This window comes from Rhipicephalus microplus, chromosome X, assembly GCF_043290135.1.
Source record: "Rhipicephalus microplus isolate Deutch F79 chromosome X, USDA_Rmic, whole genome shotgun sequence".
Classification (NCBI taxonomy): domain Eukaryota; kingdom Metazoa; phylum Arthropoda; class Arachnida; order Ixodida; family Ixodidae; genus Rhipicephalus; species Rhipicephalus microplus.
In genome coordinates, this window is record NC_134710.1 from 150642119 (window position 1) to 150666129 (window position 24011).

General features: G+C 44.4%; 2 protein-coding genes across 3 annotated transcripts in view; one reads left to right on the forward strand and one right to left on the reverse strand.

The window, feature by feature from the left end:
• Positions 1-830: 830 nt before the first annotated feature.
• eEF1gamma (elongation factor 1-gamma) lies at positions 831-2222 on the reverse strand. The gene has a single exon (XM_037428382.2). It carries the CDS (start codon positions 2190-2192, stop codon positions 906-908), a length of 1287 nt encoding a protein of 428 aa, XP_037284279.2. The 5' UTR covers positions 2193-2222; the 3' UTR covers positions 831-905.
• A 788-nt stretch (positions 2223-3010) lies between these two features.
• The window catches only part of LOC119177030 (pyruvate dehydrogenase phosphatase regulatory subunit, mitochondrial), a 124441-nt gene continuing 103440 nt past the window's right edge, over positions 3011-24011 (forward strand). The window contains exons 1-2 of one of the 2 annotated variants that reach the window (XM_075878000.1): positions 3011-3220; positions 13884-13909. Coding sequence is in view for 1 of the 2 variants with exons in the window: in XM_037428383.2 (XP_037284280.2) it covers positions 3212-3220 (9 nt within the window). In the remaining variant the exon portion in view is untranslated. The remainder of the gene's footprint in view (positions 3221-13883; positions 13910-24011) is intronic. The other variant, XM_037428383.2, reaches the window with a different exon arrangement.

Below are 24011 nucleotides of genomic sequence, written 5' to 3' on the forward strand. Positions count from 1 at the left end.
AAACATTTGTACTCATACTGAGGCATGTATTCAACAGATGCAGACAAATTTTTCTCTCAGCTCCGAAAAGCTATCTTCATTAGAAGTTTCACAAGATAGTGGGTGCTTCCTTAGAATTACCTGGATATTAAATATGACTGCTCATATAAAAGCTGTACTTGACAGGATAGAGAGTAAAATTGCTACCATTAAAGAAACTGCACACTCACACCCAGGGCAGCACAAATCAGTTGTCAGCTACAGAAAACTTTAAGCACATCAATATGAGAAGTTGTAGTAAAGTTACAGTAGGCACTCTTACCTTCAGCTTTGTCGTAGCCACTTGTCAAGCAAGTTTGAAAGCTACAAGGTCAAAAGACCATATATTGCAGCACCATAACATTTCTACTGGATTGAGAACAGTGCCTGAACATAACATTGCAGCATCCTGAATATTTAACACTAATTTGCCAAATTTTACCAAAGGCATGGTCACTTTTGTCTTCCTAGCAAGAGTCATATTAATGTACGACTGGTCATACCAGAATAAAAGACACAAATAAATCATTTGACGTTAAACTTCATTGAAACCTGTCTTGTCAGTAAAATGCACACCAAGAAATTGAAAATTGGACGCAGATACACAAATTTCAAGAAGACATTTTCACTGTCCTATCGAAATTTTTCGTAGTCTGTGTCCTTTCGTACTTGCTAACTGAGGAAATCTAGTGACACAATGTATTGGCTGAAAAAGTACGCTGTATCAAAGGCATGCTACACTGATCATGCACTGCAGCAGCACATGTGGTACACCAGCTGTTGCAGAGCATGAATAAGAGTGAAGACAACAGTGACAATTTTGGCGTGGTTTATTGTGACTAACAGAAGAGCCTTGAAATATCTGCAGACAGTCGCGTGTCTGAGGCTCATTTGAAGATTTTGCCTTGGTTGAACTTTTTGCCACCAAAGTCGCCATCCCACTTGAAGTATTCATCAACAAGCTTCTTTGTCTCTGTTGCTTCAGGATCCAGCTTCTTCCAGTCGTATGACTCGTAGTCGACCTGCCAGTCTTCTGAAAGTTTGAACGCCAACTCGTGTCCCCTCCAAACCCATATGCCAGAAATGGTGCTGTTGTTGTCTTCGCCAAAGAGAATGACACTGGCAAATGCGTGCTTTCGCATTTTGTCCAAGCGCTGGAACATTCCCGAAATCAAGTTGCAGCTCATGAAGACTTGAGTAAGCTCGTCGGGGTACTTGTACTCACTGTACCAGATGCTGTAGTGCTCCTTATCAAATTTCTCCCAGAAGTATGGGACGGAGACTGTTTCACTCTCATTCGAGTAGCAGCGCTTGAAATCATCCATATTGAAGGTGCCTTTGGGGAATACCTCAAAAGGATCTTTCTTCGGGGGCTCAGCTAAAGCTGGTTCCAAATCGTCTTCCGGTTCAGGGGCGGCCTTGGGTTTGGGCTCCTCTTTCGGCTTCGCTTCCTTCTTTTCAGCTTTTTTAGTTGCTGTCGCGCCTTTCCCAGCCTTGCCTTGGACCTCCGCGTACAGGTTAGCGTCAAATTGGGCCATTTTTTGACACAACTGGACTTCTCCCAAAACAGCCTGGAACTGGGGCTGGTGTGCGAGTGTGTCGAACCATCGGTTGACATTTGCATACGGGGCGCGGAAGGCGGGCTCCAGTACAAGCTTGTAAAGCGGCAGGAGCGCCGTGAAAACTGCTATGTCAGCAAGAGAGATGCGCTCACCCACGAGGTAGGTCTTTGACAGCAGGTGCGTGTTGAGGTACGACAGGATTTTCTTTACGTCTTCCTTGGCGCGCTCCGTAGCCTGCTTGTTGTACTGGATGGCGCCGAGGCATGGGAACACCCACGTGCAAGCTGGCGGCAGAATCTCGCAGTCGGCGAAGCTGAGAAACTGGACTACTTGTGCTTGCTCCAGGAGGTTCTTGCCACGAAGCTGGTCGTTCGACACGTAAAAGGCGATGGCATTGCTTTCGGTGATGACATGCCCGTCGGACGTTTCAAAAGCCGGTACCTTGCCGAGCGGGAACTTCTCGAGAAAGCCCTGGGAGCCATTAGTGACACCGAATACAAAGTCGGGGGCATCGCAACATACCTTCAGCTTGAATTCACTGAATTTTGCAGCGATAAGAATTTTATAAGCACGGAAATTGTCCTTCCACGTGTACAAGGTACCAGCAGCCATCTTGACCAGCGTCGAAAAGGAGGCAAACGAGCACAATGAGCTCAAAAGAAACTTTGGTGTCCCTCTAGCGAATAGTATGCGTACTACTTAGTACAAATAAGTCTTTTGCAGTCACTAAACTGTGCTAAAATAAATAAAAAAAGTTGAGTTTTGTATTAAATTTAACTTTTAGTTTTTTGTTTTTAAACATTTTAAATAGATTTTTTATAAGTGGGGGCAACAATTTCAGGTGCAGCACGATCAGTATCATGACCTACTACACTCCTGACCTGCCCAGAGAGCACCTCTTCCAGCGCCCACGTTCTAGTTCATACCTTCTGCCGCTAGGGCCGTCACCTACGAGCGGCGTGGCGCTAGGCAGCACCTGTTCGCTGACGTCACCTTCACTCTTTGTAGTCAAATTTTAACCAACAAAGCACTCGTAGTGCGAATTTATGATCCACAATTTAGAAATATCCAGAAATAATAATACTAAAAGACATTCAGAATTTTTTTTGCAATAAAATGCACGCGACAACGCATAGGCTGTCCAAAATCATGTAAATCCACGGGTTTCCACGTTTGTCAACCAGTGTGCTATAAATTCTTAAGCGCACTGAACAGCTTACTTGACCAGCAATGTATGGGAAGAAATAGTCACATATATGCCGACAGTTCACCACAGAAAGCAGGCATTCTTATACCAGCGCCTACAAAACAACCGTAAAGAAGCAGACGAACAGGTTATAGGTAGCGCCACCTACGGCGAGCGATTGAACGAGAGCGGGGACACGCGCTCCCATAGGAACCCCGCTATCTGAACAGGTCAGGAGTGTAGTAGGTCATGATCAGTATCGACTCAAAAAACACAGTGGTGGCGGCGGCGCGTTGCGTTTCAGAGTTGTGTGCTAGGTCTTGGTAGTGTATGAGTGGTGGTGTCAAATCCAATGTTTGAAGTGTGAATGCAAATACAGTTACCTGCAGAAGATGTGAATGACGACGTTCGTATTTAAAACAACCCCCGACTCCGGCTTACTGTCATGGCATCAGTAAGTGCTCAGAATCGCTCAAGGACGGTGTTAGTGCCATTGCTGTGCTTTCAGTTTCAGTTCTCGGCGCGTAGAGAGATTTTGGTGTACAATCCTTCGTAATGTTTTGAAATGACATTAGTATCTCAAACTTACCTCACATAATTTTCTAACGGTAATTTAACACGTTACAGATCACTAAGCGCTTGTCGCGGCCTCTTATCACAGCAAGAATCTTCGATGTTGATGTGTCCTTTCATTGATCACTTTGTGCACAAAGCGAAACAAGCGCAACGAGGGGACCGCACCGACACATGGCAGTGTGCACTCACTTATTTTCCTCGTCTTGCTTTCCTGACCTGCTGGGCCGTAAAAAAATTATTCTGGCTGCCGTAATAAAAATTATAAACAACTTCGAGAGTAGTGCAACATGGCAAATAAATTAAATATTTACTTTATTCTAACAGTTTTTGATGGTGTTCCAGCCTTCTTTGGAGGTTGTAAGTGAAATATGTATATAAGGTAATGCTGGTCGGGTTACACTTAGGCACCTGTACCAGAGGTACTTGTCTATACCCTAAACATTACCCTTGTCGGCAAAGCACCGTCCTGTTGTGTGCTATGGTTAGTAGGGCGTGTCACTGTTGTAGGGCTTCAGGCGAGAAACGTGCAGAATGTCAGTTCTGGATGTAAAAGTCGAGTTTGTAGTCGGGGAATTCTCATAGGAGACGGGTGTCACCTAACGCAGAACTTCGTAAGGCCCAACGTATCGCGCTAAAAGTTTCTTGCAGAGGCCAACACAATGGCATGGGAGCCACAGTAGCATGAGAGAGTCTGGAGGAAAATCTGCATCCTTATGTCGATTGTCATACAGCAACTTTTGTGCATTTGGGACGATGAGAACTGAGCGCGGGCTACTGTACGTACGATGAGAGCATGGGAGATGGAATCTTGAGCGTGTGAAGCGGTGAATGGAGGGTCAGTCGGAAGCAGGGTATCAAAAGGTACTAAGGTGTCACAGCCAAAGAGAAGATAAAATGGTGAGTAGCTGGCAGTTTCATGACGTGACGAGTTGTAAGCAAAGGTTGCAAGTGGGAGGGGGATGTCCCGATCGGTGTGGTCATCGGAAACATACATGGAAAGCATGTCCGTCAGTGTACAATCGAGGTGTTCATTAAGTCCATTAGTCTTAGGATGGCGAGAAGTTCAGTTAGTCTTAGTGGTGAGAAGGATGGTGAGAAGTGTCACGTAGCACAAGATCGAAGTAGGTTGTAAACTACACGAGACAGAAAGCAGCGGCCATGGTCGGTGAGTTCGTAAAAAGGAGCGCCATGCTGTAGGGTATTGGCGTAGAAAAGAAAATCTCCAATGCATGTCGTGCAGCTAGCCTATAGTGTTCGAGTGATTGCATACCGAGTGGCATACTCTGTAGCTACTGCAATCTGTTTCCCCTTGCCAAAGTTGGGTAGGGACCTAGCAAGTCCAACCCCACTCAATAAAATGGCTCAGCTGCGACTTCAATAGGTTGAAGGTGACTTTCCTCTGGGTTGCACGAGCGTCATAGCCCACCGTATCGACACTGGCGATGCCAGTCCCCTTCATAAGCGGCCTTATTTATTTATTTAGATTTACATTTCACCTACATCGCCGCAAGGCATTACATAGGGGAGGTACACATAATAATTTGACTACATAGTTTTCAATCGAAACAATAGATACAACAAATACAACAGCACTCAGAATATTTTAAGAGAAGAAAAAAAAAAAACACTCATATATTGGTCAGCGAAAACGTCAGTCATGCATTTGTAAACACCCACACGCTTCGAGACAACAAACCATTCTTAGTGGCAGTGATATTGTAGGTGTTGTTACAAGGAAGAAAAAAGGATTCATTATCAGTTTCATTGACGAGATCATCCGGTAGACGGTTTCATTCCTGTATTGTTTTTACGAAAAAAGAACTACCGAAAGAGCGGGTTTTGTAGCGGTATTCTAATATTTTTCGTGAATGGTCTTGACGATTAGAGACGTACGTTGGTGTGAACAGATAATCAAGAGGGTTAATGGCATTTCCATTATAATATATAAAATGAAAAAATTTAAGCCTCAGTTTCTGCCTCCTTACCATCAGTGTTTCCCATTTCAATGCTCGTTTCATTTCTGTGGTGCTTGCAAAGGAATTATAGTTGTTGCTAACAAATCTGGCTGCTTGGTTTTGAACTTTTTCCAGTGCGTCAATCAAGTATTGCTGATGGGGATCCCAGATTACCCAAGCATAATCTAGAATAGGTCTTACATACATGAGATAAAGGGTTTGTTTCACGGTCTGTGAAGCTAGCCTAAAATTTCTGCATATGAAGTATAGCATCCGGCCTGCCTTGGTCACAGTTATGTCAGTGTGTTTATTCCACTTGAAATTGTCGGAAAAATAGACGCCCAGATACTTATAATAAGATTCATTGCTAATTATTGAATTATTTATTTCGTATGTTGTGTCTAGTTTGCTAATCCGGTTGGTGAATGATACACAGCAACATTTACGGACGTTTGCTTGCCTTTACCTTGTGTCTCACACAGGGCGCTAAATTATTCAAAAGAAGATAGAAAAAAAGCTTGACAAAGACGTCATAGAGCCTTCCTCAAGTCCTTGGGCATTACCTTTCGGGCTTGTTAAAAAGGACAACAGCTGGCGGTTCTGCATTGGATATCGCCATCTCAGTCGAATCGCAAAGAAGGATGCCTATTCTCTAGCTTGAATTAATGATGCGCTCCACTGCCTCCAGGTATTTCACTTCACTGGATCTCGGATCTGGATACTGGCAAATTTCTACCGATGACCGTGACCACGAGAAGACAGCATTAATCAATTTAACTCTTTCGTTACCGCACCTATTCAAATCTTTCAACGGGGATCGATGCTTTGGTCATCGATTTTGGCATGTTAAATTTGTTTCTCGTGGACCCAGCACTTTCTAGTAGTTAGCCCAGCCATCAACTTTCAGAATCAATTTGAATTTGCCCTTTTTTGGCAACATCGTGGTTCTTGAAACACTTTTGCTTGAACCAATGTGTATGTGTTGTTGGAAAAAGGCAATAGGCTGGCGAACTTGACAAAAGCGGTTGCCCGTCGTGATTATGCCATAGTAGCATTGAAGGTCTGTAATCAAAAGAACCTTTGCAAACCAAATATCGAATTGAAGAGTGGGCTTTGCATTTTGACAGTGTTGAGCTGTGATAATTGCCAGAAATTTATGCGAGCTATTCAATAAAGAGCTGTTGCTGGGAGTCGGGCAAAATTTATTCTACAAAAAATATTTCCGAAGGTCCGTCACATGTTTAAAGTATCAAGGTGGCCTTCTCAGCCAGTTGATAGATGATTGATATGTGGAGTTTAATGTCCCAAAACTACTATATGATTATGAGAGATGCCGTAGTGAAGGGCTCTTGAAATTTCGACGACCTGCTGTTCTTTAACATGCACCCAAGTGTCAGCACAAGGGCCTACAGCATTTCCGGCTCCATCGGAAATGCAGCTGGGATTCGATCCCGTGACTTGTGGCTCAGCAGCCGAGTACCTTAGCCACTACACCACCGCTGCGGAGCATTCTCAGCCAGTTTCTGGCTACTTTGGTTTCGCTTGTATCATTATATCATACACAGGATCGCATCTAGTATCACTAGTCGCTCCTATGGCGTCATCGTCACGCACTCATGGGCATGCACCTGCACTTAAAAAAACACACGCACTGCTCGAAACTGTCTCGCAACCCCACCTGAACGAACTGAGGACAAGCTTAGAGTCCATCAATGACGGAACCCCAGCTCAAGTTTTGCGGTGATGATGTTTTGCATAAACCTGATATATCCGCACCCATTCATGGATTTGTTTTGTCAGCGCCTCCTCTATTTTATCAATGCCAGTCAGATGTGCCCAATCCAGCTGTTCACCACCCTCCCCTCTAGTCCTTTCCTGCTCTCGCCCATCACCTAACCTTGGCCTGTGCTTTGCGGTAGCCCTTCATGCAGTGCCTCATGACAGGAATAATATAAAGTAATTTTTTTGTTGATTTGTGTAGAGATTCGTGAGGTGGGGTCTTGCATTCCACGTTATCACAATGTTTGCGGTCACGCTGGCGCTGTGAGTGATACGGTCTGTTCAGATATCGCCTCGGCACGGTGGTCTAGTGGCTAAAGTACTCGGCTGCTGACCCGCAGGTTATGGGATCGAATCCCGGCTGTGGCAACTGCATTTCCGATGGAGGCGGAAATGTTGTAGGCCCGTGTGCTCAGATTCAAGTGGTCAAAATTTCCAGAGCCCTCCACTACGGCATCTTTCATAATCATATAAGGGTTTTGGGATGTTAAACCACACATATCTATCTATCTTTGTTCAGATAGTGTGTTGCCATTCGTGGTGCTAAGCAGGCAACCAATGGGGATGTGTCCTGGTGACGCCGCTGCATAGCTAGCTCTGTGAGGTGGCAGCAGCATTGCTTCTTGCCATGAAGAAGGAGCATGAAGGAACAAATCTGACACACATATGATATTAGAGAGGGACATATATCTGTCACGTTTCCATTGAAAAGCGCCTAGAAGCACGTGTGATGCAAGCAGCCCTTCCCTTCATGTGTCGTTGCATCACGACCACACTCTGAACTAAGGTGGATCGACAGCTCCCGTTGAAGAGTGCGCGTTCGCACTAACATGGAATGAAATAAAGGAGGCATTGGTTTTGTTTATGGCCTCAAGTTGTCTTCTCCGCTGCAAGTGCATAGCTACTGACCTTTGTATACAATCTTATAGCTACTCTTGTTACTTGCGAAGTCCACACTTCGCTGGGGTGCAGTGTGCTGGGGCCGTATGCAGAGGTTCTCCTAATGACAAGGAGGCCACAGGAGAACTTCACAGTAATCGTTCTTTTTTTCAATATGATGTGCAAGATGCTAAGAAATCTGCTTGCATGCATATATACCTATGCTGAGTGAGGTGGCTCGTGGAAAGAGGCTACGCTACAAGAAATAGCAAAGTTCATTGCAAATCTGCTTTATAGAGGTATTACTCACATCACAGGTATACCATTTATATTTAAACATTTTGAGGCTTTCATCGTAAAAAAAACTAAAATTTACTGAGAGAAGTGTACAAGTTCCTTTGTGTTTCAAGAAAAATCAAGCAATGCTTCACAGGATAGCACGAGCAACGAAGCAGCACCTCGGTTCCGATTTTTTTTGTCTACGTGAATATAAATATTTTCTACAACATTTATTATTGTTTATACTGTTTCTGGGTCATTGATCTTCAAAATGTATATTCTGAAATTTTTCATTTTGAATATTTTTGCTTTTATACTGTTATTACAATGTTTACCAGCTGGCAACCAAAAATTACACACTTATCACAGTTTTATTCAATCTAAAATATTTTCGGTGCTCTACAAGATATATTTTTTGGAAAGAGCATTGCATTTTGCAAAATTTGGTATGCTGTAATGCGTCCTGGAGTACTTTTCAAACTGGCAAAAAACAATATTCTCGAGACATATGAAAAGTAGCCATTTTCACGTGGTAATGAAAGAGTTAAGGTCGTGTCATGCCTTGTGTGTTGTGTAATGAGCCTGGAACATATGAACATAAGATGGACTCTCTCCTCTGCGATTTTAAATGGTCGATGTGCCTGTGCTATCTGAATGATGTCATTGTTTTCTTGCCAACCTTTGCAAGCCATTTTTCATGTCTGTCAGCCATTCTTGAAGTTTTTTGCTGTGCTGGCCTTCAGCTTAAAGTGCTGGAGTGCACCTTTAGACGCTGTCAGCTCAAACTAGTTGGCCACCTTGTATGCTACTGGCGTCTAACCAGACCCTGACAAAGTCTATGCTGTACGGGAGTTTCCGGTCCCACGTTTCACACAAGAGGTCCGTAGCTTTCAGGGGCTCTGCTCATATTTCCGTCGTTTTGTCATCAACTTCGCAGAAATTGCTCAGCCCCTCACGGATCTCCTCAGAAAGAACGTGACTTTTTCCAGGATTAGAACCAAAAACATTCCTTTGCGTCCCTGATTTCTGTGCTCACATCACTACTTCTATTGGCTCATTTTGACCCAGCTGCTCGAACAGAGCTTCGCACCAATGCAAGTGGCAATGGTGTTGGGGCTATACTTGCTCAGATACAAAACAGCATGAACCATGTAATAGCGTATGTCGCAGAAACGAGACGAGACAAGTGTGGACTGCGTTCGATGCGAACGAACAGCAAGAATGTTCTTTTTTTATTTTGCTTATAAATGGGCGCTCTTCCGTGCCCCTTGTCTTCTATTTCTTCTCCTTGTCTTTGGCGAGTTTCAGTAGCTTCCGGCCTGCATGAAGTTTTGTTGTCCTCATTGGAAACAACCTTCAAATTGGTAGATATGTTGTACAGGTCTCCAATTGAGTTTTCCATTAGTTTTCAAAAGGCAGGAGCATATCTTCCTGTCGACTCCCGAATAAACTTCCATGACTATAGCCAGGTTCCAAAGTAATCTAAGAGTGCGTGAACCAAGCAATACGATGTCTCCTCGGTTCGCTCTTGTTTCTTGTTTACTTGCGTAAGCTTGCTCTCTCAATTCCTGCAGATATTCCTTGTTCCATCTTTTCCACCAATCTTTCATGACATTTTGCCTCTTTCTCTAGATTTCTTCAATTTTGACTTGGTGTTGATCTTTGTCATTGCCTGGAAGTCTGTATTTTCCACCTATTATGTCAGCCAGCACAATTGGTAGCGGCTCTTCCGGTTCGCTGTATACATAAGTTAACGGCTTGTTGTTAAGCATCGCTTCAACTTCAGTTTTCATCTCTTCCCTGGTTGGCAGTCTCTGTCCGATGACCTTCCTCATTGATGATTTCATGCTTCGTATTATCCTTTCATAGAAGCCTCCCCACCAAGGCGCTTGTTCGGTGATAAACTTTCACTTTATTTTATCTCCTTGGTTAGCTCTTTTAGAGACTTCTTGTAACTCCTTCAGCATACGATTAATTTCTCTATTGGATTTTTTTAATGGCCTTGCGTTGTCACTATATATTGTGCGACATAAGCCTCTTCTCGCTGTAAATCTTCTGAATGCATGGAATAATGCTTCTGTTTTACAGTTGTCGACAACTTTGAGATGTACAGCTCTTGTTGTTACACACACGGATACTTCGATCTACAGTTTTTTCATGCCTTTTACGGCATCTTTTATAAGCATCAGGTTTGCAAAATCTACACCAGTCTCTTCAAATGGTTGTCGGTGGTTTACTCTGTCAGCAGGCCGGGGTACTGTGTCTTGCTTAATTGGTTTAGCGTCAAATTGTTTATACTTTAAACATCTATGAATAACCTTCTTCACCAGCTTCCTTTCTTGGATTATCCAATATTTCGTTCTAAGCTGCGACAGTGTTGCATATACTCCTCCATATAACGAGAGTTGATGCACATGTCATACTAGCAGCTTTGTAGCGGCCGTCCACTTAGACAGCTCAAGAGGATGGTTTTCATTGTATGTCAGTCCACTTTGAGACAGACGACTTTTTTGCCTTATTAGCCCTTGTTCATCTTCAAAGACTTCCCTACCACAAAGAAACATCCTTGTTGTCTTAGTCGTATTGCTCTTTTTGAGTATAATATGTTCCCGTATCTTTCGTTGCTTCAATTTTATTATCGCCGTCTCTGCATTATTCAGTTCCTCAAAACTCAGATCACCGATTATCCGCTTTTTATGATCTGTTTGTATCTCAGAACTCAAGCTGTTACTCTGAGCATTCTTATGTAGGTTCCATACTTCTCTGCGTCGATCACGACCGGAATTGACGTGTATGTGTTAGTTGCGTAACATTCACTACTCTCAGTGTCTTCTTCCGTGTCCGTCTGCCCTGTGGTCTTGGTTTCCGTAACAAGCCACATTGGACCATGCCACCATAGGTCCGACTGTATCAAAGCCTTTACGCTTACATCTCTGGTCATGAGATCAGCTGGGTTCTCTTCACTTGCAATGTATTTCCACTCTGCTGGCTTTGTTTTCTCTTTTATCTCCTTCACCTTATTCTCTACAAAGATGCCTCGTTTTTTCTTTCCATAGCCAACTAAGAACAATGGTCGAGTCTGTCCAGTATCCTGTAGCATTTATATTCCTTACAAATTCGCTTCTGATGTATTCAGAAATACGTGCAGATAGCAACGCAGCTATCAACTCATGTCGTGGTAACAAGATTTGCTTAATTGGCACTATTTTTTCTTTTGCAATTTGTATTTCAGCCTCCTTTTCCTTCTCATGGTGATTTATGAAATAGGCCTCTGTTTCATATGCATATAGACTTGCATCTGAAAACAAGTGAAGTTCCATGTGAATAGGCTTCCTTCTTTGTCTTACATCAAACCATTGTGGCACACTGAGCTCTTGAATCAATTCCAGCTCTTTAATCCATCTCCTCTAAGTCTCCATTTCATCATCTGGCAGTGAGTCATCCCAAGACGTTCCTTTCCTCCACATGTTTTGTATTTCTCGCTTGGCTGTTATTGTGAATAGAGTAAAGAGTCCCAGAAGACCGTATATTCTTGCATTGAGCAGTAACATTTGGGACTTCGTTAGCGCACCGTTGATATCGATGTCTTTTATGTCAAACGATGGTAGGTACAGCCTATCTTTCTTGAAGTTCCATCTGATGCCAAGAATCTTTCTTTCGGTGGAAGCCCTGAAGCTTGCGTTTTTCTTTTTGTTTATATTTTGTTGTAATCCAGGCTCATTTGTGTTAAACTATCTGAGAGTCATTGACGCCTCTTGAAAAATCTCCTTTGATTCCCAGTAATGTTTTCGGCTTCCTTGGATGATTCGGCTCCCATTATTATGTCGTTGACGTTGGTGTTTCTTCTCAGCTCTTTAATCGTCTCCAGAAATTTCTCCTCCAACTTGCTGAGGTGGTGCTGTACTGTTGCTGCGAGCAAGAAAGTACTGGGGGCAGTGCCAAACGTCACTCTTGACATTCTCCATGTTACGATCTTCGCATCGTTTCCACTTGGAATTCTATCTCACCAAAGGAAACGCAGCACATCTCTTTCTTTCTCATGTATTAAAATCTGTAAGAATGCCTTCTCAATACCAGCTGTCACTGCAATGCGATGGTTTCGGAAGTTCATGAGCATCTACACGAGATCTGAATCGGGATTTGGTCCAGTTTCGAGGTTGCCATTTAGAGATGACCCTTTTGTGGATGATGATGATGCATCAAATACTATTTTTATCTTTGTTGTTTGACTATCTGGCTTGATGCAGCATGTAGTAGCAGTGTGTCATTGGTGCCCTTTGTTCCTCGGCCACTTCTGCCACTCCACTAGTCAAGTACTCTCTGATGGCATTGTCATAAGGTCGCAATACATTTTCGTCCTTCCGTAGCCTTCGAGTGAGTTGCTTCAATCTGGTCATTGCGACACCCTTGTTTTCATCAAGCTCCTCGTTATCTTTCCATGGAAGTCGTACTGAGTATTTTTTCTCTTCACACTTTACGTTCTTGCTAAAATGCGCTATCACACTCTTCTTTCTTCGTGTCTTGCTCGATGCCCTTTATGCTGATGGTTTTTATGTCCCAGAAATGCCTTAGCTCTCTCTTTATGTCGGTCTTGTCCACTTTAACGTGAAGTACTATAACGGTTGACCGTTTCATTAATGTTGCAGCTAACTTAGTTTTGCCCTGCACAGCCCAGCTGAATATGGTCTCTGTTGCTGTCAGCTTCTCTTCCAGTTTTCGGATGCCTCCAGTCATTATTTGCCAGTACTGGTCTGATCCAGCAAGGATTCCGATTTCTGTGTAGTCTGTACTTGTGCATAAATCATCAGCCAGCTTTAATCCGTCGTCTTCATTCTTCATCAGTGGAACTGGTAGGAACGGTATTCTTCCCCTTGATATAACGTCAGCCTTGAGTGCTTCCTACAGCACCTTTTCGCCACTATATGCTCTTCTAAGTTTGACTTCTACTGAATGCATAGTCATTTCCTTTTGTCCTCTTCCGAAAGATCTTTGGTCAGTCTTTCTTTTTCTTTGACCATAACCAAGATTTTTCGACAAGCTCTTAAGGATGAATGTTCTTTGGCTACCAGTTTCGAACAAAACACGACAATAGTGCGACTTGTTTCTACCTTCTGCTATTGCCACTGCAGTTTGCAGAAAAATGCTTGACGATATATTCGTATATTGGCAGGTTGACCCTTCTTCCTGATTTTCATTTTTACCTTGAATGGCCGCTGTGCACTGCGCTGCGAGTTCTTTTCCCCCGGCCATAGACGTTGCGTGCCTTTTCCCGCATATCTTGCATCTTATGCTTGCCTTGCATATTTTGGCAGTATGGCGAGGCCTCGTGCAACGGGAGCATCTATAAGACGCCTTTAGCTTAATTTTCTTCTCTTCATATGGCATATTCTTTCTGCAGTCATCAGAATAGTGGGTATTAGTCTCACTGAATATGCAAAACTTTGTTGCGGTGCTCTGAAAATTAACCGTTCTTTTCTGTTGCCTACTGTCAAATTTGTTGCCGTGGCTTTCCTTTCGCTCTACTAATTCCTCTCTGCACTCAACTCTGTCTTCTATATACCTCATCAAACGCTTCAGAGTTTCTTCATAATGTTTTGTTGCATTCTGATTTTGATCTGAAGACCTACCGGCCGATTCTCTTTGTTTCAGTTGGAACCCCATGTGCATCTCCACAGGTAAAGATCTTTTCAATACTGGTAGTAGCATCGATGCATAGGACTCGATTTTCACGCCTAAGGATTCCAGTTCACATGTGTGCACTTGTACCTTGTCTGACAGTTTTCTAAATCCTTCATAGTCACTGCAGCTTGCTACTATACTCAGGTTAGTTAGCTCTTTCATGTGCATTTCTACAAGCGCTTTGTCTTTCCCGTATCGCTGCTTGAGCATTTTGATAGCTTTCACATAGTTACTGTCTGAATATTGAAGTCTCGGTAGCTCGGCTCTCCCGGTTAGTGATGACAGAAGGTACGTAAACTTTTGATTCTCGTTTAATTCTGTTCTCACGTGAGTAGCCTATTCAAAATGATGCCAGAATCTCTGCCACTTCCTCCCGTCGCCATCAAACTTCATTAATTCTACCTGTGGTAGCTTTACTGCATTTGCTTGCGGCTCTTGCCTGGCATTGCCATTGGAAGCGACTTGTTCGCTCACTGGCTTGCGCTGTTCTTGTCGGCAAAGGTAAGCATTGATATTATGCGAAATGCGAATCGTCTTCAGCTCGTACTCAGTGGTCCTCGCAAACTTGGCTTTGGCTGTTTCCGGCATTATGAACTGTTCCATCTGTTCGTCAACTTTCTTTAAAGGAGCACTGACATCATATTTCAAGATCGAGATGTGCCCATAATTCGATAGCTTGGTGTGCATAGGTCTTCTTGGCTAAATTCGAACGGCATTTGTCGCGTGGAAGTTATTTCAATCCGATGTCAAACAGCGTAGAAAAGCTAAGGAGAAAAAACGGAAAATAGACTGCCCTGCGACATCGACACTAGTGCTACGTGTTCGGTGTGATACATTCTACAAATACTATCCTGAGTGACGATGCCCTAGTAGCGATGACGTGTAGGATCCGAGTGTTCTTATCGTGGCGCCGACTAGTGCCAAAGTGCAGAAACGCACTCGCTCGTCCACGGCCGGGCTAGCGCACACAGGTGCAGTCTAGCCCAGCCGTGGCTAGTCGCGTCTGATCTTCATCACACCGGTTTGAATGATTACGTGAAATTATCTAGATAAAAGCCATCTTTAAAAAAATATCGAAAGAAAAGAGCATGATTAAACGTGTGCTTGTCGGTCAGCATGTCGGGGAATCGTGATTTGCAGTCGGGAGGGCATTCTCGGTGCGGAAAGTTGTTCGAAGCACGGAAAAAAATGCAATCGAGGTGTCTTTTTATGTCACGTATGTGTTACACATCAAGACGACCGCAAGTTATCAAACGTGAAAGAGCGTGTAGTCGGATATCATTGCTAACAAGTAACACGCAGGTATCGTTGAAGTTTAGTTCATCTGTAGACTTTGCGTCCACCTAAAAGTGGTAACACCTTGTTGACCGCGAGAAGCTGGATAGGTGGGCCATCTGGAGGCACAAAAAAGAACTTGACAAGTAAGAAATGTATTCTATTTCTCCGCTAATGCTCATTTGCGGCAGCTATATTGCATTGACCCCTCTGCGTATACCGGAATGCTTTGCACGACAAAACACACCAATATAGCTAACTGAGACACACGAGTGAACATGGCTGAAGCGTGCATCCTCGGGCACCTCTGCAGTGCTGCTTGGAACAGCGTCTATTTCAGAATCACTGTTCTAAAAAAGGTTGATCGAAGCAAAAATAATTCACGGCGTCGCGAATCGCGGGGATTCCAATCTCCAGACTATCCTATTGAACCCGAGTCAACACTTTGTACGGCGACGACAGCAATGCAGGTGACAAGTCATGACTGAATGTGTCCTCCTAGCAGATGAAATGTTTGCGGAGCAGCTGAGCCGGACGTCACTCTTTTCTGTGGAGAAGTGGTCAGCTGTGGCATGATCTAGAGGTGACCGCGAGGTAGCGCCACTGCTGGTGCTCCCAGCGCTAAAAATGGCGGGATTGCCAGCCGTTTTTGAATAGTGCTAGATCCCAGTGATATAAATAAAAAAAGTGATAGTTATTCATTCCTCAGTTGTGTTTTAGGTTGTCAATTGCTGCTACAGGGCCTATAGATACTCGCTGGCGCAAAAATCTTGGCATGAGTAAATTTGATGTCAGTGCTCCCTTAACATGTTGGCGATGCCTCTAATCTGGCTGGCTATCAGCAATATTGCCGTAGGGTCTTCATTCTCCTGAAGCTTATTTTCTGCTTTGCTCACTAAATGGCTTATTTGCGTCCTCAGCATTTTTATTTTCTTCGAAATTATTTTCCTGTTCATTTTGAACAATTCAGGAAACGGCTGGTCGCTTACAGATTTCAAATCTTCATCCGTAACTGTATCGTCCTCCGTGTCTGTGCTGCTTTCTCAGATGGCGATGTGCCGTCTCGCTACCATCGGTTCGCACTGGGCCGCCTCTTCGTCCCTCCTCTGTGGCCTGTCCTTCGTCCTGGTATTCCGTGGCCAGTGGGAAAAGTAGAAGCCACTATCCTGGTTCACGGCACCATGTCCCAGAAACGAGACAAGACAAGCATGGACTGCGTTCGATGCAAACGAACAGCTAGAATGTTCTTTATTTATTTTGCTTATTAACGCACGCACTCCTCTGTGCCCCTTGTCGTCTTCTTCTTCTCCATGTCTTCGGGGCGTTTCAATAGCGTAGGTTAGCCACCTTCTCTCACAATCCGAGAGGCAATATTCTATTACTGAGCGGGAGTGCCAGGCTCTTGTCTGGGCTATTGCAAAATTTTGTCTCTACCTATGTGGACGCCTGTTCCCAGTCTTCACAGACCACCATACGCACTGCTGGCTGTCAACACTTAAGGATCCTACAGGAAGACTCAGGCGATGGGCATTATGATTGCAGGAGTACACATTCTCGGTAGTGTGTAAGTCTAACAAGCTGCACAGTGATGCCGACTGCTTATCTCGACACCCTGTTAATCCACCCAGCTCCACTGAGCTGGAAGCTGATGCGAACACCTTAGCCATCACTGACTGTCTGCACATGGTGGACGAATAACGCCGAGGTATATCGCTGTTCTCCATCATTGACTGTCTTCAATTCTGTAATAGAGACCCTTCTCTGAGCCTTTAGACTGCGTTTTGTACCGCCGCAAATTGCACTCTCATGGCCTGGAACTTTTGCTGGTCATCCCACGTCATCTGCACAAGGACATCCTACAAGAAACTTCACAATTTAGAACTTTAGGTCGTAGGTCTTCAGAACGTATGACCGCGTTTGGCAACAGATATTCTGGAAGGGCCTTCATCATTTTGTTTGGTGCTATGTTGTAGTGTGTGACCTGTGCCAGCGCCGAAAGAAGCCTATGTCTTCCTGCCGGTCGGGTTAACCCTCTACACAGCGGACCAGAAGGCAGGACAACAGCGCAGCTCAAACTCAGCCCTACAACAACAACGTCGTCGTCTTCACCCATTCAGTGTCATTACGGCGCCTATGCCGGAGGTGCCTTTCTATACCCGTAACAATATATATATATATATATATATATATTGTAAAAGACACTATTTGCTTGCAGGCATCTTAAAAAGGTTGATTGGAAGAGTAATAAGGAAAGTTAAATTAATTATGTTTTTAATTAGTGGAGTTAGGCAGTTAACCAAAATGGCAGAATTACATCCTTCATGCAAAGAACCGATGGCGGCTTTAAGATTTCAGTAAAGCAGCCTGTAGTAATAACTGGAAATTATTGACATTATCCACAATTCTGCGGTGGGGGTCGGGGGGGGGGGGGGGGGGGGACTGAAACGCAAAAGAGCGCAGCTGAAATGAAGGAGCGTTGTTATATCAACCATCAACAGACTCCATTGTGCCCCGCAGGGGCGCCTGCACAAGTAGGCATTTGGTGTATAGCGACACCACGGACCCGAGCTAACGGGGGGGGGGGGGGGTTTCGACCCCCTCCCACGCCTAGCCGTGCGTGGCTTTGTTGTGTCCGGGGAAAAGGGGATCCTGGGGGTTGAGCCAATACTGGGTGATTGGACCTTTAAGGCCCCCTAGTGGCGGCAACACACCCCTTTGGCCCCGGCTTCACGTAGACGACACCCCCAGATTGACCCGCCCGGGGGAAGCGGCAGTCGCCTTTTCCTGTCTCAACCTCACATCTTCGTCTTTTCTCTTACTTTAAATCTTTCCTGTCCTCTACTCACTTCCATTGACTTTCGTGTTTCCTGGCGGCAAGGGTTAACCCTGTGTGGCTATCCTACCTTGGATACACCATATTCAGTTATAGTGGTGGCGTACAGCTGGCGTCTGCAGGGCCTGTACTTACAGACCCTGCAGCGTCCCCTTGTAGGACTCCATGGTGTTTGGCTGGCACCGCTGCCAAAAGTAAACATTTACATATGGCTAGTTCCTTCCCCCCACTCCCTGATCGCCCTCAGAAAAGAGGGCGCACCGATGAAGTCTTCCAGTTTTTTGGTCACCAGAAAGTATTTTTTTCCCCGATTCCTCGTTATCCACGCTGACACACCCGGCAAATCAGTGCGACCACTTTCACCTTTTCTAGTTTCAAAGTCTTTGACGGAAATCTTTGGCCCAGGATATAAAGCATCGAGAATGGCAAGTGGTGACCTCCTGTTGGAGCTCCGCGACCAGAAACAATATGAGAGACTGCCTAATCTAGTGAAATTTGGAGATACCAAAATAATAGTAACCCCACACCGAACCATAAACACCACCCGTGGCGTTGTTTCAGATCATGACCTGTTAGGGCTGACGGAGGCTAAACTCCTGGAGGGTTTCAGCGAACAGAATGTCATCAACATGAAACGAATTAGGATGAGGCGTGATGGCAAAAAAGTCCAGACTAAGCACCTGATACTTACCTTCAATTCAAGTGTACTGCCCGACTTCGTTGAGGCTGGGTATATCAAGCTTCGAGTGAGGCCATATATACCAAACCCTCTCCGATGTTTCAAATGCCAGCAGTTCGGCCACAGTTCACAGAACTGCCGAGGCCACCTAACTTGCGTGAAATGCAGTGCTGAAGAACACACATCAGATGCCTGTGAAAACTCTCTTCACTGTGGGAACTGTAATGGGGAGCATGCCGCATACTCACGGTCATGCCCATGCTGGAAAAAGGAAATTGTCACAATTAAAGTAAAACAAAACACTTCATTTAGGGAGGCACGAAGGCAGGTGTCCTGCCTACCAGAAACCAGTTTTGCCAAAGTGGCGCGTCAGGGGGCAGCGCCACGACGGCCCCCGGCGCCTGTCTGGCACACGCGTAGTGAGCCAGCGGTGATGCCATCCGCCCCCTCGGCGGTTGCAGCCGGTGCTGCTGCGCCATCCAAGAAAGACCCACATACCTTCGGGCTGGGGGCCGCGAAGGTCTCGTCTTTTGAGGTGAGGCCCTCAAAACAAACGCAGAGCACGTGTCCAGCGCCTCGCAAGAGGCAATGGACACAACACAGAGTGTGAGGGCGCAGTCAGCGCCTAAGGATCGGCGCGACTCCGTCGACGGATCCAAAAAAAAAAAAAATCTCGTGTCACGGCCCCCCAGGAAGGGTCCGTGAGCTAACTTTCCATCCTTGAGCACACAGCACAAAACACATCTAAAATGGACTCACAGATCTTACAGTGGAATGTGAGAGGACTTCTCCATAACCTTGATGATATTAAAGAACTTCTTAATAAGCATACTCCAAAGGTGCTGTGTGTTCAGGAAACACATCTCAAGTCCACACAAACTTTCTAAAGCATTATGCCATCTTCCGCAAAGACCGTGACGACACTGCCGCTTCGTCGGGCGGTGTCGCTATAATAGTTGATAAAGGTGTTGCCTGTAAGCAATTAAACCTCCGAACTTCTCTTGAAGCAGTTGCTGTCCGAGCAGTGCTGTTCGGAAAGGTACTAACAATTACCTCTATTTACATTCCCCCATGCTAACAACTTTGAAAGACACAATTTCAAAGCTTCATTGATGAACTTCCTCCGCCATATATAGTCGTTTGTGATCTTAATGCACATAATCCTCTATGGGGCGACTCCCGTTTAGGTGAACGAGGACGCCTAATAGAACACTTTCTGTTTTCGTCAGGTGCATGTCTACTAAACAAAAAAGAACCAACATATTATAGCACTACACACAACACATGCTCTTCTATAGACCTGAGTATTGTCTCGAGTACATTAATTCCATATCTGGAGTGGTTCGTTCTTAAGAACCCCTTTGGGAGTGACCACTTCCAGATTATGTTGAAGTTAACAAAAGAAGATACATGCTTGCCTGACTTTCCTCGCTGGAACACCAAGTCAGCCAACTGGGAACTGTTTCGAGAAATTACATTTTTAGATAGAGATAAGATTGCTGATTTTAATATAGACGATGCTGTAGCATACCTAACAGGTTTTATTATTGACGCTGCAGTGAAATGTATCAAGCAAACTAACGGAGTGACCAATAAACGTCGCATCCCATGGTGGAACGAAGATTGTCGGAAAGCGCGCAATAGACAAAATAAAGCTTGGAGACTACTCGAAATTACCAAATGGCTGAAAACCTCAACAATTTCAAACAGGTCAAGTCCCAAGCTAGAAAAACGCATCGTCTTGCAAAGAAAGAAAGTTGGAATAGGTACATCTCCGGTATCAGACCCCCTACACCCTCTACCCTTAGTAAGTCACACCCCCTACCCTTAGTAAGTAGCCGAGGGGAGAGCCTGGAGGAGCAGGCGGACTGCCTAGGCAAACGCTTTGAATACGTCTCAAGTGCATCACACTAGACAGAAACGTTCTTAAGATTCAAAGAACGCGAAGAGCGGCAACCCCTTAAATGTAAACGTCCATCCAGGGAGGCTTACAACTGCCCATTTTCATTAGCTGAACTTAAGGCATCTCTTGCGTACTGCAACAACTCGGCGCCAAGTGGCAATCGTATAATGTACGAAATGATCAAGTATCTTCACCCAGAAGCACTAAAAACACCCCTAACCCTCTTCAATACCATGTGGGAAGCTGGATATATTTCATTGTCATGGAAAGAAGCGATAGTCATCCCGGTACTTAAACAAGGCAAAGAGCCGTCATAGGCCGCCAGCTACAGGCCAATAGCGTTAACAAGCTGTTTATGCAAACTATATGAGAAAATGTTAAACCGCCGCTTAACCCACTTTCTAGAAAGTAACAGTATACTAGACCCCCTTCATGTGGTTTCAGAGAGGGGAGGTCGACAATAGACCACCTTGTTCGCATAGAGACATATATCAGAGATGCATTTATTCATAGGCAGTTTGTACTTTTGGTATTCTTAGACGTAGAGAAAGCGTACGATACCACATGGGGATTCGGAATTCTACGCGATCTTGCCGCCATGGGCATCCATGAGAACATGCTAAACACAATTAAAAGTTATCTGTCTATCCGAACCTTTCGCGTAAAAGTGGGAAATGCTCTCTCTAGATCATTTACCCAAGCGACTGGTGTTCCACAAGGGGGCGTGCTTAGTTGCACACTCTTTCTTGTAAAAATGAACTCCCTGCAGTCAGTCATTCCAAGCGCGATGTTTTATTCTGTGTATGTTGATGATGTGCAGATGAGTTTCAAATCATGCATTATGCCTATCTGCGAATGACAAGTGCAGCTTGGAATGATTAAATTCTTTAAATGGGCGGATGAGAATGGTTTTAAAATAAACACCCAGAAAAGTACTTGCATACTCTTCTCCAACAAACGAGAAGTAATGCTACTACACAATGTTGCGATGAATGGAGACCAACTCTCTGTGAGCAGCGAGCATAAATTCCTAGGAACCACTTTAGATTCTAAGCTCACGGTTGTTCCCCATATTAAACAAATTAAATGTCTGAAAGCGATGAACCTCCTAAAGCTCCTATCACGTACAACATGGGGTAGTGATCGGAAGTGTCTCTTAAACTTGTACAAAAGCCTTGTCTGGTCACGCCTTGATTATGCCTCTATAATTTATCATTCCACAACACCAAGTGCTTTGAAAATCCTAGACCCCGTTCACCATCTGGGTATACGACTGGCAACCGGTGCTCTCAGGACAAGTCCGATCCAGAGTCTCTATGTTGAGGTCGAATCAGTGGTCACTTCACCTGCAGCGATCCTATAGCAGTTTCACTTATTTTATAAAGGTACGCGTAAACATAAAGCATCCTTCTTATTCAGCTATAAACGATATGACCGCAGCCACCCTCTACCATAATCGACCCGCAGCGAGAAAGCCGTTCTCTTTGCGTGTGAGAAGCTTAAGTGAGGAAATGGGTGTTCCGCTGCTAGAACTTTGTCCTATGCCCACAACAAAACATTTACCACCGTGGCATCGGCAGCTCATACATTGTGACACTTCATTTGCCGAGATCACTAAACATGCATTAGAAGCACACATTAAAATGTATTTCCGACAACTCCAGTCCAACTACTCATGCGTAGAGTTTTATACTGACGCTTCTAAGTCGCATGCAGAGGTGGCTTATGCAGCCGTCGGACCATCCTTCTCGAAATCCGGTGTACTGCACCCGAAAACAAGTATATTTACGGCTGAGGGTTATGCACTATTGTCGGCTGTGAAGCATATACGGAAATCAAACATACAAAAATCAATTATATTCACAGACTCGTTAAGCATCGTAAATGCATTAAGATCACTTTTCAGATTCAGAAATCCGGTAATAATTGAGCTGTATTCCGTTCTGTGTACAGCGTATATGTCCAACCAGCATGTTACTATTTGCTGGGTACCTGGCCATAGAAGCAACGAGGGCAATGTGTTAGCTGACCAAATGGCCACTTCAATTATATTGCGCACTATTAACCCCACCGCTATTGTCCCTGCGACAGATCTAAAACCCTTCCTACGGAAGAAACTGTGAAACCACTGGCAACGCTTGTGGGACACAGAAATAAATAATAAGCTTCACTTGATTAGGCCGCGGTTGGGTTACTGGCCCTCCGCTACAAGAACACGGCGAACTGATGTACTATTCTGTCGCCTCAGAATAGGACACACATATGGTACCCATAGCTTTCTTCTGACTGGCGATGAACCTCCTACTTGTGGTAGATGTGGCGACAGGCTAACTGTCCTCCACGTCCTTCTGGAGTGTCCAGAAGCTGACAGAGAGAGAAGGAAATATTTTGCTTTAGCGTACCGCTATCATCTCCCTCCACATCCTACAATGTTTTTCGACGAAGAGCCGCTTTTCGACGCAAAATCAGTCTTTGGCTTTCTAAAAGATGTAGTATTCAATGTTTTTAGCCCAACAAGTTCATAGTGCATCCTCTGTCTAGAGGATGCCGCTGTGATAGCAGCTTTCATTAAGCCCAGGCCTCCATGCTCTTGTTTAAGGGCACTGCAGAGGCACTGGTGCTCCACGCCAAGTTTTTATTTCATATACGTATAATTTTTAAAGCGTTTTATGTCTCCTCAGCACACATCATTTGTAATTGCCATAATTTTACTCTTTATATACTTTATGCACCTACAGCGACTGTTTTTAGGCCCACTTACAGCCAGATCACATCTGTTTTATCCATACAGCATATCGCACAGTTCATTATCATCGTTCTGGCGCTCTTTGGCCACATCTGGCCCTTGCGCCAATAAACTCCACTAATCATCATCAGACTCCACTGTGTGGGTGTGTGGCCTGCACTCCCAATCACGGCACGCATGATGCACATACTTAACAAATAGAAAAAAACTGCTCTCCTGTAACCACTGTCTTGGAGACTGATGTCGTTGTAGTTGTCTGCTTGTTGCGCTCATCGGTCCTTTAGTTTCAGTTTTGCTGCATAACTTAGGAGAACATCATAAATTAGTAGTTATTGAAGAGGCCGTTTCTTCGAAATCTGAAAGCCACAATGAGTTCTTCAATTCGCAGAGCAAGAATCTGCGAACCATTGAAAGGACTTCAATTCTCCCATTTGGCTTAACTACCAAACCTCACTAATTGAGGAAAAAATTATTTAACTTTCCTAATTACTGTTCCAAATGATGTGTTAGAATCTTCTAAGATGCCTGCCGCTACAGAAAAAGCAACTCTGAAGACAGCGAGCAGAAATAACGTTTTTTGCTAATTTTCAAATAATAGTGGACACATTTCTTGAAACACCCTGTATATATAAAGAAAAGAAGTGTATACTTAAGGGCTTTGT